General features: G+C 36.8%; 1 protein-coding gene across 17 annotated transcripts in view; it reads right to left on the reverse strand.

The window, feature by feature from the left end:
- Positions 1 to 15,596, reverse strand: part of MEF2A (myocyte enhancer factor 2A) — a 187,707-nt gene that overhangs the window by 50,565 nt on the left and 121,546 nt on the right. For 9 of the 17 annotated variants that reach the window (XM_069559210.1, XM_069559217.1, XM_069559215.1 and 6 more), the window contains one exon: positions 110 to 247. In XM_069559210.1, coding sequence (XP_069415311.1) covers positions 110 to 247 — 138 coding nt within the window. Of the gene's footprint in view, positions 1 to 109; positions 248 to 312; positions 445 to 15,596 lie in introns of all 17 variants that reach the window. The other 8 variants (XM_069559212.1, XM_069559216.1, XM_069559207.1 and 5 more) reach the window with 2 other exon arrangements.

Genomic DNA, 15,596 nt, shown 5'->3' on the forward strand with positions numbered 1-15,596 from the left:
CCCCCCCCTTCTACTTACTGCTGTCATCACCCACTGTGAAAACAAACAAGAGGTGTGGTCAGTCTCTTCATGCACAAGATAAAAGCACAAACCATCCTTTAGTACTCACTGCGATCTTATGATTCCGCATCATATTATCAAATTCCTCATTAATTTTTTTATATTTTTCTTCTGTATGTGGAGTTAGCACATAGGAAGTATCAGGGTCTGGGCTGTCGCACCCTCTGTGTTCCTTCTTGTTCAGAGCCTAAATAATGAAGTTAACAAAAAGGATCAACAAATAAAAAGTAGAGGTAAAGTAAAAGTACTTACAGGGCCTCGTTTGAAAATAAAATCACTATCTTCATTTAGTTTGCTGAATCTGTCCTCCGAGAGTGGACTGTGCTCAAAGTAATCGTCAGCATCAGGGCTCTCACAACCATTAAGGCCTTTTTTTCTTAAAGTCTGAAATACAATTGGAAAATTCACACACAAATGATACTAACTTGCCATGAGTCTTTTTTGTAAAAAGTAAAGAGAGCACAGACTGAATGAACTGAGTAATACAAGAGCCACTGAAATGGTTTTAAATGATCACAAGTGTACTGTAATTCTTCAAATAAGGTAATCCTTATCATAAGCAAAATTATGTTCCCATTGTACATTAAGAGAAAAGGAGTATTTCCATATTTGGATTCTTCCTTTCCAAACTTCCTAGAGAATATGAAATTACTCACTGTTCTGATAATTATAATCTAAATCTGATTACAGCCTAATCAACATGTCTGACAGGATCAATGAGTATGAGATCCCAAAATATATCAAGATGATACTTTGAGAAGTTATTGCAGCATCTTTATGAAATGAACATTTCAGCAACTTCATCTACTGACATTCCCTTTGGCCTGAGAGTTTATCCCATTCACCAGAAAGAATATGCACGATATCCCAATAATTTCATCCCTAATTTGTTCTTAAATGCTATGATTTTCCTGTCAATGCAGGAGATGTAAGAGATGTGGGTTCAATCCCTGGGTTAGGAAGACTCCCCTGGATGAGAAAATAGCAACACACTCTAGGGCTTCCCTTATAGCCCCGTTGGTAAAGAATCTGCCTGCAATGCAGGAGACCCTGGTTCAATTCCTGGGTCAGGAAGATCCACTGGAGAAAGGATAGGCTATCCACTCCAGTGGGCTTCCCTTCTTGGGCTTCCCTTGTGGCTCAGCTGGTAAAGAATCTGCCTGCAATGCAGGAGACGTGGATTCAATCCCTGGGTTGGGAAGATCCCCTGGAGAAGGGAAAGGCTTCAGTACTCTGGCCTGGAGAATTCCATGGACTACACAGTCCATGGGGTCGCAAAGAGTCGAACAGGACTGAGTGACTTTCACCTTCACGTATTCTTCCCTGGAAGATCCACGGACAGAGGAACCTGGAGTTCTACAGTCCATGTGGTCACAGAGTTGGACACGACTGAAGCAACTTAGCATGCACGCACATTGATTTTCCTACATAACTCTGAAGCATAAAAACTCAAATACCTATCTATGTATGACAGCAATGACTCTTTCTTACACAGAATGTACATATTACTGACTTCACAAATCTTTAAATTTTGTGATAAAAACTAATTCAGCATGATATTTCCCACCCTTTGCTACCTCTTTCTATAGAGCTCCCTCATGGATTAATTTAATCCACTGAATTGACTTTCTGGAGAATTTTCTTGAATGTCCTGGACCATATTGATTATTTTTCTGTTTTCTTACTTAAGGATAAAAATATAGTGAACAGTTTTTTTTTTTCATATTGCATTTTTCTAATTAAAATCACCACAAAATGACTTGTTTAGTTAAAAGACTAGGGCTTACTAATCTATAGAATATTAATTAACTTCCAGAATGTCTAAATTAAAAAAAAAAATCCTCATCGGTCTTATTATAAAGTAGAATTTTTTTTAAAGTAGATTTTTAAGCTCAACAACTTAGATAGCTTTTAGATTTGCTGATTTTCAAGCCAACCACAGAGAAATTTTCAGATGTTAAAATTTTCCAAGTAGGCATACCAACTTAGCCTAAGAAATGTTTGAACAATAGACTAACATTAGATGAATGCATTTGTACTGCAAATGATTATTTATGTTAACTTAAGGTATATTTTAAATTAATTCATAATAATGGATCTTGGTATCCTTTCAAACATCATTTATAATAACTGTGAATGCTATTTAAATTCTTTTCTTGAAAGTAGTAAAATATAAACACACAATACATTAAGATATGAGAATTTTTTAAAAATTTATCTGTTCCATTTTTAAATTTCACTTTGTTCAATTTGATGCTTAAAGAATCAGAAGTAATCATTGGGATGTCTATGTTAACTGCTCAAATTTCTTGGCATGCACTGGGAATCCCACCATAATGCCTCAAACTTCCACCACAACACATCACTAAACATGAGCAGACAGCATCAGTTCAGTTCAGTTCAACTGCTCAGTCATGTCCGACTCTGCAACCCATGAACTGCAGCATGCCAGGCCTCTCTGTCCATCACCGACTGCCAGAGTTCACTCAAATTCTTGTCCATCGAGTCCGTGATGCCATCCAGCTTTTTCATCCTCTTCCCCTCATCCTCGTCCCCTTCTCCTCCTGCACCCAATCTCTCCCAGCATCAGAGTCTTTTCCAATCACTCAACTCTTTGCATGAAGTGGCCAAAGGACTGGAGCTTCAGCTTTAGCATCCGTCCTAACAAAGAACACCCAGGACTGATCTCCTTTAGAATGGACTGGTTTGATCTCCTTGCAGTCCAAGGGACTCTCAAGAGTCTTCTCCAACACCACAGTTCAAAAGCATCAATTCTTCGGCACTCAGCTTTCTTCAAAGTCCAACTCTCACATCTATACATGACCACTGGAAAAACCATAGCCTTGACTAGATGGACCTTTGTTGGCAAAGTAATGTCTCTGCTTTTGAATATACTATCTAGGTTGGTCATAACTTTTCTTCCAAGGAGTAAGCGTCTTTTAATTTCACGGCTGCAATCACCATCTGCAGTGATTTTAGAGACCCCAAAAATAAAGTCTGACACTGTTTCCACTGTTTCCCCATCTGTTTCCCATGAAGTAATGGGACCAGTTGCCATGATCTTCGTTTTCTGAATGCTGAGCTTTAAGCCAACTTTTTCACTCTCCTCTTTCACTGTCATCAAGAGGCTTTTTAGCTCCTCTTCACTTTCTGACATAAGGGTGGTCTCATCTGCATATCTGAGGTTATTGATATTTCTCCCAGCAATCTTGATTCCAGCTTGTGCTTCTTCCAGCCCAGCGTTTCTCATGATGTACTCTGCACAGAAGTTAAAGAAGCAGGGTGACAATATACAGCCTTGACGTACTCCTTTTCCTATTTGGAACCAGTCTGTTGTTCCATGTCCAGTTCTAACTGTTGCTTCCTGACCTGCATATACGTTTCTCAAGAGGCCGATCAGGTGGTCTGGTATTCCCATCTCTTTCAGAATTTTCTACAGTTTACTGTGATCCACAGAGTCAAAGGCTTTGGCATAGTCAATGAAGCAGAAATAGATGTTTTTCTGGAACTCTCTTGCTTTTTCAATGATCCAGCAGATGTTGGCAATTTGATCTCTGGTTCCTCTGCCTCTTCTAAAACCAGCTCAAACATCTGGAAGTTCACAGTTCACATATTGCTAAAGCCTGGCTTGGAGAATTTTGAGCATTGCTTTACTAGCGTGTGAGGCAGCATACACCACACCTATTTCTCCAAAATTAGCCTCAAGGCTCTAAGTTATATATGTGGGTCTAAGTAATCACTGAACTTTTATGTATACTTAGTCATAAAAAGTCCTGTTGTTTATAACTAAAGGGTGAAGATAAATTCTGCCCCATTCATGGTAGCAAATTCTGCCTGCCAAAGCTCTGCAACTTGCTATCAGCAATGAAGAAGTTAACACTGAGAATACTGGAACACAATGAACTCTCATAACCAACACAGCTACAGAAACAACAAATACAGTAGATGCCTATATACAGATTTTATCATGAAGTTGATTTATTCTATCCTGAAATCTCCAGATATTTCTCCCTCCTGTTCCTATACCTTAAGGCTAGGTAATTCACAGTCTTGCTCTTCTAGTAACAACAATCACCCAAGTGTGTCTCTCTGAACATTTTCAAATTACAGAAGAAAAAGAATATGGCCTTTGTTTAATAATCACACACTTTTATCCTAGAAGAGTAGGGTTAACCCTACTTGTACTAATGAGGAAGAAAAGTGTTCTGGTATCTCCAGTTCTGCAAGCCTTCACTTTAGATGGGGTTCCTGTCATGGTGAGAGAATTCAAGAGGCTGTATCAGCTCTACAGATAAGCTCATGTACCTCTGCTGGATATCCAACTTGGGTTTTATCACTAGAACATGAAGAGTTGTTTTGCGGATCCAACTACCATAAAAAGACTTTTTCTGTCTTCTTTATCAATACACCATACCATAATATTAAAAGTTTCTCCTGTGTCACTGGTACTAACAAGTGGAATGCTGGTATCTATTAACAAGGTCAGGCGAGGCATATAAGAAACAGGCTAGCTTCAGCTTTCTTAAATACTGCAAGCTAGCCTCAATAAAAACACTTGGAAAATACAACCTGAAAGGTCCCCATTAAGGGGAGAGTCTGCTTTTAAGTGGGAACATTCAAGAATATTAGCACTGTGTACTCTTTATAGTTATTACTGATGATAATAATGTTCCACATTCTTAAATAAGCAAGATTTTTAAAGTATTTCATTCTTACACATGTGATTGACAGTTTTTCAGACCATTATGGCAAAACTTAAGGGGAAGACTCTATTGTGCCAGAATAATTTGATATTTTCAGGGGCATACATCACTTAAGTTAATGTATTCTATTTGCTTTTCTTAAATGACTGTATTCTGAAGTATAGATTATGAATTGCTAAAGGGATCAATGGGTGATGAAAAATTAAATTATTAATCAATTTATGCTGTCTTGATACAATCTGTTCTGTGTCTTTATATCAGTGTTCCAAATATATCTAAAGGGTCTAACTAGAAACATTATTTACATGAAATTGTAAAATTAGTGTACCTACAAATTTTATCAATCTATTTCTACAGAAGACAGACATTTTATTTTTGGAGTGTCAGTTAAACACTTTTAAAAACACAAACTTTCTACTTGTCACAACAAAGTTAAACTCTTTAATAGCTTTTCTTTTTGTGATGTTGAGAAATTTTACATAGGTTTTAAATAATGAATACCCTTAGATAACATTTACCTTCAATACTCATTACATAAAGACAGATTGTAAAAATTTCTTAAAGGGATGAAAAAATAATTGCTAAGTATCCTTAATTTAAAGCAATGCATCCATTAGGACACATCCTTCCAGGTTATCTGATTCATTGAGGTTTGTGCTGGTCTTTGAGCTCTTTTACAACTCTGCAGAAACAGAAGTTTATTTGTAGAAAGCTGAGAGTAATACAAATAATTACCGTTTATAGACATACAAATAGATGCTGTCTGCGGGTGGTCTCAACTGACCTCTTTTCTCAATGAGGAAGAGGTCAGTTTTGCATCTATGAATAAAATTCATTTTGCCTTCTTGATGAGTGACAGTCACATTCAACTCTGAGACCCCATGGACTGCAGCCGGCCAGACTCCTCTCTCTACTGGAATTCTCCAGGCAAGAATACTGGAGTGGGTAGCCATTCCCTTCTCCAGGGGATCTTCCCAGCCCAGCGACTGAATCTGGGTCCCCTGCATTGCAGGCAGAGTCTTCACTGTCTGAATCAACAGAAAAGCTTCTAGATGGGCTCGTGCACTTGTCTTTGGCTTTACCTTTGGATTTACCTTTAACCAGCTGCAACATTTTTTGTGCTCCCTCAGAAATTAGTAAGTTAAACTCTTGACATGTTCATTATATAGCTGAGAGTCACGATTTTACCTTTTTCTGGAGAAAACACAAAACGACCTGTTTAACAGTTCTAAGAGTGAAATCACCCTTGACTCATGATTCACAGCAGATCCAAATGCAGGGGAAAGAGTCTGCTCTTTTTAGAACTTAGTACTGGACTGAGTATTGATTTTTAAAAGAAAAAACAATGTGCTGTTAAAATTTTTTTAAATATTTGATTACCTAATTAATGACCTGTATTAATTTATTATGGTATCAACAATTAAGATAATTATGATCAGAGAATTATCAGATTTTAGTCCTCTTATTCAAGAAATTAAGGAGAATAATCCTTAATTTTTGTGACAATTCATAAATGAAATTATTATTCATACTACAAGTATTAAGAGTGTAATCATCTAAAAGTGCAAACCACAGACTCTCTCAAAACAGGGTTCCTTCTCCATCTGAAGCTTACGAGGGCCAAAGTAAAATTTAAGCTATTGGGGAAAGAGTAGGTAGTGTTTTGACTATAAGCATTTCCAGGGAGAAGGAATCCCTATAATGTATCTAAACTTTCCAAACAGGATATACCTAAATGAAACTTACAAGTAAAAGGATGTTTTCTTCTCAGTTTTGGTATTAATTAAATCAGTTTTGTTGAAATGAAGAGTAACTTGAAGCTCACTTTATAGTTGGATGAGAGTAATGATTTTATACCTTCTTCCAAATCTATTCTGAAACTTTGAAAAACTATACACCCAAGTGACAAATGCACATTTTCATTTGGATATTCGGCTAATATCACTACTTCAATTTAATCAAGATGGAATTTCTTATCTTTTATCAAGTATCAATAGATCTCCTCTTTGGACTTAGCTATGTCTAGTCAACACAGCAAGCAATCTTGCTGTTCACTTTGCTCCCTCCCCACATTAACATGGAATTCCAAATTTTGTAGATATATTATTCCACTTCTACTGCCTCCATACTCACGCAGGCCTGTGCTGCTTTATACCTGGACTCTTACTATACCTTCCTTCACTTCTCTTTCTTCTAATTTGTCCCATAAATTGTTACAGATTCAGTTCTCTTCCATATCACTTTGTATTTGTCACCCTTGTTTTAAATATTTGATGGCTCTCAGTGATCTAAAAGCAGTACTCTCTCAACTTTTTAGATTATCCCACCCCACCTGTAAACATATTTCATGCACAGCCCCTAATATATGCATACACTGAAAAAATTATAAGCATGAATGACTGTCAATCTTCTAAAACAGTAACAAACAAATCTTGGGATAAAATATAATTTCTATTATTTTCTCCCTGAAACTGCAGTAGTTTTATACATCTTACATCCCTCCTGAAATAACAAACATGGAGTACAAAATCAAAATTCCTTAGCCTGACTGCAAGTTACCTAAAAGCCTTTTTTTCCTTTCCCATTTTTATGCTCCCTGAAACTTCTGACCCAGCCAGAGTAGTCAAAATTACTGTCCTCCTTACAGTCATAAAAATCCCTCACTGATGTTACCCCACTTGCTTGAAACCCTGTCTTCTCTCTTACCTGTGTGACTACCTTATAGCTCACTGTGGCCTAGTTTGAACTGCATTTTTCCATGAAACCTTCTTTCCCCACTGCTTCATATGCTGAAATTGTAAGAGCACTTACTCTTCAGAGCATTCATGTAACATATGCAACACTGTATTTACTTCAGTTCAGTTCAGTCGCTCAGTCGTGTCCGACTCTTTGCGACCCCATGAATCGCAGCACACCAGGCCTCCCTGTCCATCACCATCTCCCAGAGTTCACTCAGATTCATGTCCATCGAGTCCATGATGCCATCCAGCCATCTCATCCTCTGTTGTCCCCTTCTTCTCCTGCCCCCAATCCCTCCCAGCATCATAGTCTTTTCCAATCAGTCAACTCTTCTCATGAGGTGGCCAAAGTACTGGAGTTTCAGCTTTAGCATCATTCCTTCCAAAGAAATCCCAGGGTTGATCTCCTTCAGAATGGACTGGTTGGATCTCCTTGCAGTCCAAGGGACTCTCAAGAGTCTTCTCCAACACCACAGTTAAAAAGCATCAATTCTTCGGCACTCAGCTTTCTTCAAAGTCCAACTCTCACATCCATACATGACCACAGGGAAAACCATAGCCTTGACTAGGCAGACCTTAGTCAGCAAAGTAATGTCTCTGCTTTTGAATATACTATCTAGGTTGGTCATAACTTTTCTTCCAAGGAGTAAGCATCTTTTAGTTTCATGGCTGCAGTCACCATCTGCAGTGATTTTGAAGCCCCCCCAAATAAAGTCTGACACTGTTTCCCCATCTATTTCCCATGAAGTGACGGGACCGGATGCCATGATCTTCGTTTTCTGAATGCTGAGCTTTAAGCCAACTTTTTCGCTCTCCTCTTTCACTTTCATCAAGAGGCTTTTTAGTTTCTCTTCACTTTCTGCCATAAGGGTGGTGTCATCTGCATATCTGAGGTTACTGATATTTCTCCCAGCAATCTTGAGTCCAGCTTGTGCTTCTTCCAGTCCAGTGTTTCTCATGATGTACTCTGCATAGAAGTTAAATAAGCAGGGTGACAATATACAGCCTTGACATACTCCTTTTCCTATTTGGAACCAGTCTGTTGTTCCATGTCCAGTTCTAACTGTTTCCTGGCCTGCATACAGATTTCTCAACAGGCAGGTTAGGTGGTTTGGTATTCCCATCTCTTGAAGAATTTTCCAGAGTTTGTGATCCACACAAAGGCTTTGGGATAGTCAATAAAGAAGAAATAGATGTTTTTCAGGAACTCTCTTGCTTTTTTTCCTGTATTCTTCAACTAATGTATGAACTTTCAGACTGAAGTATAGACTGCTTTACATTTTCAGAGTCTAGACAAACAAGGTGCCACACACATATAAAATATTTATTAATACCTGCACAATAAAAAAAACCACATAGCAAAGGAGAGACCAGGATGATGTGATGTTACTTCAGATGTTTTCTAAAACAAAAAGTTATGAATTTGTTATATTTAAGCAATAATATAAGGCAATTCAGAGACATTAATTTGTACTAGGTCGATCCACAGAAATTGTTGACAGCTGACTGCATCTGAATCACAAAAACACAATTTTATAACTATAATTTCGTATGCAAGTTCAACTAATAACAATCTAGACTCTGAAAGCTTCTGGGATACTCTCCAGTGGGCTTTTGGATACGAAAGATTAGAACTGGTAGTGCAAGAAGACCTCTCATTTTAAGTGTACATTTAGCTATAATCAACTAACAGCCAAAAGTTCTTATTTTGGATCTTATGTTAAACAAAGACGGCTGAAGAATAAACCAAGAGGTCTAAAAATCAAAAGTCATACTTTTCTTAAATAAGAGAAACTCCATGTCATCTACAGAGGATCAACTCTGTTAAAAAAATCATGTTAGCACTGAGACAAAGGTCCACAGTTCACTAAATCTTTTATACTACTGAGAAAGCATCAGCAAGACAGTATCATAACTTAAGTTTCTTTAAAATTTGGGAATTATGTTCTGGTTACAAAAATGGCTAATTGTATAAGAACCTAGAACATCAATTAGTTTTACATGAAGACCATCAGTTGTGCCTTCAGGAGAGTCATCTTGCACACTAGCCATGGTGGCAGAGATGAGGGACTATGGAAACTTTGAGACAGAGTTCCTCTTCAGGCCTTAAGGAAGCCAGGCATTCCTTTCAGACTTGGATGCCATCTGCCTATATTTTTCCAATATATTCTTCTTTAGTTAGAGTCACTTCAAATGAATTCCTATTCTTTATAATCAAAGAACCTTTATGAAAAAAAACTGTCACAATTCTTTGAGTCATTAGTTAATAGTCTCCTTACCTAAGTCATCTAAGTCTCCTAAGCAAGCCTGGCTAATGCCTCCATAACTGAGACCAGAAAAGATCCCAAACTTGGAAAAGCTGACTCAAATTATGGTATGGAATATACACCAATAAAGATCTTTTACTGTTTGTTTACAACAAAGAACATATTTTACTGTTCTACTTATAAAGTATTCACAACCTCATCTTTCAAGTTCAAAGAAACAGTTTCAGAATTCTGGGTATATAAAACACTGTTTGGTTGGCACTGAACATTTGCTTGTCACTTTCTGGTTTACATTACTAAACCTGTTGGTGAAACTGAAGTCAAGTGAAGTCGCTCAGTCGTGTCCAACTCTTTGTGACCCCACGGACTGTAGCCTGCCAGGCTCCTCTGCCCATGAGATTCTCCAGGCAAGAATACTGGAGTGGGTTACCATTTCCTTCTCCAGGGGATCTTCCCTACCCAGGGATCGAACCCGGGTCTCCCACATTGGAGGCAGACGCTTTAACCTCTGAGCCACCAAGGAAGCCCACTGAAGACAGCAAGAATAAGGGAAGAGTAAAAAGGAGATAGAAACCAGGAAAAAGAAACCTGAGGAGGCAAGAACAATGCTGTTTTAGACTTTTTTCTGGATATCTCAGGGTTTTTTTTAAACACAATAAACAGAAACATATTTCAAAAAGGATTATAAATTAGGCAGAGGCAGCTAATTTTAAATAGATTTCCTTTTGCTTATATTCTTTCATCAGCAAAAAAATAACATTTAAAATTTCAAACATAATAAAAATAACATTTGTTCTCCATGGAAATTATATATACAATGCAGATATATATAAAATATATATGCTTTTATATATATATATATATATACACTCACTATAACCTTTGGTGTTTGTTCACAGAATGAGGAAATTTAGGACTCAGGATATTGTTCATTGTAAATATATTTAAATAAACATTTGAATCATGTGGAGTCTGAAATAAAAACTGATAAAAATCCCAGAGGACTGGTATTTTCTGGAATTTTTAGATGATAATGAATTTTGGATTCAGGAGTCTGTACTGCCTGTTTAACAGAGCCCATGTCAAATAAGACTGTATTTTTAACTACCGTCAACCAAGAATTAAAAATATTCTTTGACACACACTCAATTTTATAATGATAACTATCAAATTCCATTCCAAAGTAGTAATAATCATAGCACCTAGAAGTGAAACCAGGGAATTAAAAGTACTCAAAAGGTATATACACATAGTTTTAAAATGCACGATGAGCTCATCAATTATACCAATCCACAATATTATCAACCACCTTAAATCACATTTCAGTGAAACAACTAAACAACTCCATAAACACTGGCTGAATGGATAATTTCTCACCTCTAGCATAAAGAATATATTAGTGCTTAAAATTATGGAATGATGTCTTAAGTCCCAAGGAACTTAAACTAGATTTTAGAACTTTTTTTAATGTGAAAGGTTCTCCTTTCTTCCATTTTTAATAATTGTTTCCAATTCTGAAAGATACTTATTCTTTCCAGACACTTTGAAAACAAAAACGTTTTTTAAAAACTGGACTTAATACATAAAAGGGCTTCCGTCGTAGTTTAGTCGGTAAAAGAATCTGCCTACAGTGCAGGAGACCTGGGTTCAATTCCCGGGTCAGGAAGATCCCCTGGAGAAGGAAATGGCAACCCACTCCAGTATTCTTGCCTAGAGAATCCCATGGACAGAGGAGGTTGGCAGGCTATAGAACATGGAGTTGCCAAGAGTCGGACACGACTTGGTGACTAAACCACCACCAACAGAAGGTGCATCAAAATTTATATAAAATTCAACAATTACAAAGTGAACAACAGTAATTCTAATCAGGTCAAAAAATACACTAGAACCAGAACCGTGTGTATCTCCTTCAATCACATAACCCTCCCCTCTCTCCTCCATAGTATACCATCCTAAGTCTGTGGTGTCAACTTCCTGTACTTTTATCATAGGTTTATGATATATATCCCTCAAACTATAACTGGCTTCTCCAGTGGCTCACTGGTAAAGAAGCTGTCTGCAATGCAGGAGACATGGACTGAACCCCTGGGTCAGGAAGATCCACTGGAGAAGGGAATGGCACCCCACTCCAGTATTCTTGCCTGGAGAATCCCACGGACAGAGGAGCCTGGTGAGCTACAGTCCATGGGGTTGCAAACAGACATGACTTAGTGACTGAGCATGCACATATTTCTAAATATTATGTGAATGAAATATATGCACTGTATTATTTTGTCTGTTCTCCTTCAATACACTGGACATTTGGGGTTGCAGGTAGTTACAGCTTGAACATTTTTATTGAATACTGTACTATATTATGTGGGAGAAAACTTGTTATCCATTCTATTACAGATAGACATTGAAGGTGCTTCAACCTATGAGCTATTATGAAAATGGAGCTATGCACATTTTTGCAGACATAGTTTACTGTGTATCTGCACACACTTCTCCAGGGTATATTCTTAAGAGCAGAACTGTTAGTTCATAAAATGATATCGTCACACTAGATAATGCTGAACAATTTTTTAAAGTAGTTGTATCAATGTATTCTACCTGCAATGAAAATTTAACTTGCTTTCCCTTCATTACCAAGAAAATGAAGCACATTTCAAAATTACTAGCCATTTGCATTTTCTTTTTTGTGAGGTGCCAAGTGTTCCAGGACTTTGCCAATTTCCTATTGAGCTGTCTTTTTCTTATCGCTTTACAGTCATTCTTTTACTTGTAATCAACATAAGTTCTTTGCCACTTTTATGTACTGTTGAAAACAATCCTTTCCTACTCTGTGACATGTTTAACACTTGTCTTTGGATGAATACAGGTTCTTAACAAAATTAAATTTATTCATTTTTCCTTTACAATTATCCTCTATGGTAGCAATGTTTATGTCTTGTACAAGAATTCCTTCCCTACCTCCAAATCATGAAGGTATTCTCCTACATTATATCCCAGAAGTGTTACAATTTTGCCTTTCACATTTAGGTCGATAATATTTCAGGATGTCAGTTTTGTATAAGATACAAGGTAGGTTCAGTCTCACAGTTCCCCCATATATATGTATCCAATGTCCCAGCATCACTGCCTAAAGAGTTGGTTCTTTCCCCCTTTGACGTGCAACACCACATTATGTGCATGGTTCTGTTTCTGAGCTATTACTTCATTGATTTATTTAGTATTTGTGCCAATGCCACGTTGCTATAGCTATAACATTAGTCTCAATATATTGTAATACAAAGCTTCTCATCTTGCTATTCTTCAGAGTATCTTCTTATCCCCTTAATTTCCCTATATATTTAAGGGTCAGTTTTTGAATTCTTGAAAAAATTAATTCGTTGGGATCTTGACTGGCATTTGCTTGACTCTATATGGATTATTCATGTAGCATGGACATATTAAAACTTTCGTTCATAATAATAGGATACTCTGTTAAGTCAACCCTGCATTCCTGGGATAAATCCAACTAACAATGTATTAATTAGAACACAGCCTAAATCCCCAATTTAATCCTACTTCCCCTTTCAAACCAAGTGGAATAGCATCATATAAATCTCAACATAGCTAAAAATCTATCATAATTAAGAGATGAGGTAACAGTCTATTTCTATAAACTTCTTTTTAAAAGTTAGTTATCTGTTTCCAGCTTATCATTCTTACAATTATTTGACCACTTGGACTTTTAAATACCTTTAACAGCTGTCCAGTGACCACAGGACAAATGTCAAATGCCACAGCCTGGAATACAAGACGTTCCATCAACTATACCCAATTTGTTTTTCCTTTATTTTATTACTCCTCTACACAAACTCTCTATTCAACAGAAATTCTGTGTATGATGTGAAACAGATAATGATTTTTTTCTATGTGCATACCCAAAATCATTCAGTAACTCATATATCCAAGAAATGCTAGTTACAATACTAATTATATTTGAACTGTTATTAAGAAAATATCAAATGATAGGATTTGAGAATTCTAACATCACTTCTCACAAAACAGCTAAATATCCACCTAAAATCTTACTTTCTACTGTCCTACAGAACATAACTGGTAGGTTTTACTCTTCAAAGTAACAGAGCAATTTTTAAAAACTTAATGAGCTATACAAATGTGGAAAACAGCAATAACAATATTCTAATTACTTAATACTATGAGATAATTCTGTATGAACACTGGTGGCATAAAGAAGCAAGCAAAAATTTTAAATTCCTGTACAAATACTAGCTGATATTTCTAAGTTTTCTTCATAGAACATAAATATTTTTGAGGTTAAGACAGATTCTAGAAATAAGTCAAGTCCAGGAATTGCCACAAAATAACTAACCAGTTATATGCAAGAAAATTTGTAAAGTAGCAAAATCTTTCAGAAAAAGATTCTCTGTTGAATTATAAGAGGTAAATTCCAATATGAATAATCAAGCGTTCATACATTCACGAAGACTCAAGCATATAGCTTATTTACCAACATTATTCACTAACATTTTCAAAACAGTACTAAAAGTTTACTTTCTGGTACTTTAGTGCTAATGAACTAAAATAAGAACTACTAGAAATATTATTTGAATAAATAAATGTAATAATCACATACCAGTGTGCTAGAACAGCCTTAGGATACATAAGGATTAAAGCATACATTACAGGTACGAATCAACCCTTCAAACAAAAACCTAGATAATTATAATGTATGTGCATACTATCATTCAAAATTGTTTATATAAGCAGTTTACACTACCATTGGAATTGTTTATAGGTACAACACTGATAGCACAATTGTAAATTAAAAAGTACAGTTATGACTATCTATGCCAAGAAAACGTCTCGCTTTCTTTAGACTATAGATTCCAAAACTGAGTTCCTCGCAGGACTGAGCTACAAAAATAACTTCAAAATATTAGGTTGGTGCAAACGTAATTGTGGTTTGAACTGTGAATTTTAAATCATTATAACTAGCCTCAAATATACCTTTATTAATCAAAATAGGTACCATTATAATCAACACATTTTTGCCAATGAGAATTAAGTTTGCTTATTCCTGTAACATAAAAATCTGTGCTTTGGGATTCAATGAACTCTTAGAAAGCATCTTCTGCCTTCTGCTGGTCGTGGAAGTGTTTTCCCTACAAAAAGTTGTCAAGATGCTTGAAGAAGTGGTAGTCAGCTGGCGAGAAGTCAGGTGACTATGGTCGATGAGGTAAGACTTCGCAGTCCTATTCATTCAACTTCTGCAGTGCTGGTTGTGCAATGCGTGGTGGAGCGCTGCTGTGGAGAACTGCGCCGTTTCTGTTAGCCAATGCCAGCTGAGGTGCTGCAGTTGTCTGTGGATCCCCCTGATCTGCTGAGCGTACTTCTCAGATGTAATGGTTTTGCTGGGATTCAGAAAGGTGCAGTGGATCACATGGGCAGCAGACCACCCAACAGTGACCATGACCTTTTCTGGTGCAACTCTGGCTTTGGGAAGTGTTTTGGAGCTTCTTCTCAGTCCAACCACTGAACTAGTCATCACTTTCCATCACACCTCACAATCCAATTGAGAAATGGTTCACTGTTGTTGCACAGAATAAGATGACATTTCAAAACGACCATTTTTTAAAATTTTCAGTCAGCTCATGAGGTACCCACTTATTGAGCTTTTTCACCTTTCAAATTTGTTTCAAATGCCAAACGACAGTAAAATGGTCGAGTGCTTAGGTAACTTCTCCCATGATCCTCTCAAGTGGTCACTGCCAACTTTCAATAGCTGGCCACTATGCTCCTCATCTTTAAAGCTACTGTCTCTTTTGCAAAACTTCCTG

This window comes from Ovis canadensis, chromosome 18 (genome assembly GCF_042477335.2).
Source record: "Ovis canadensis isolate MfBH-ARS-UI-01 breed Bighorn chromosome 18, ARS-UI_OviCan_v2, whole genome shotgun sequence".
NCBI classification, from domain to species: Eukaryota; Metazoa; Chordata; class Mammalia; order Artiodactyla; family Bovidae; genus Ovis; species Ovis canadensis.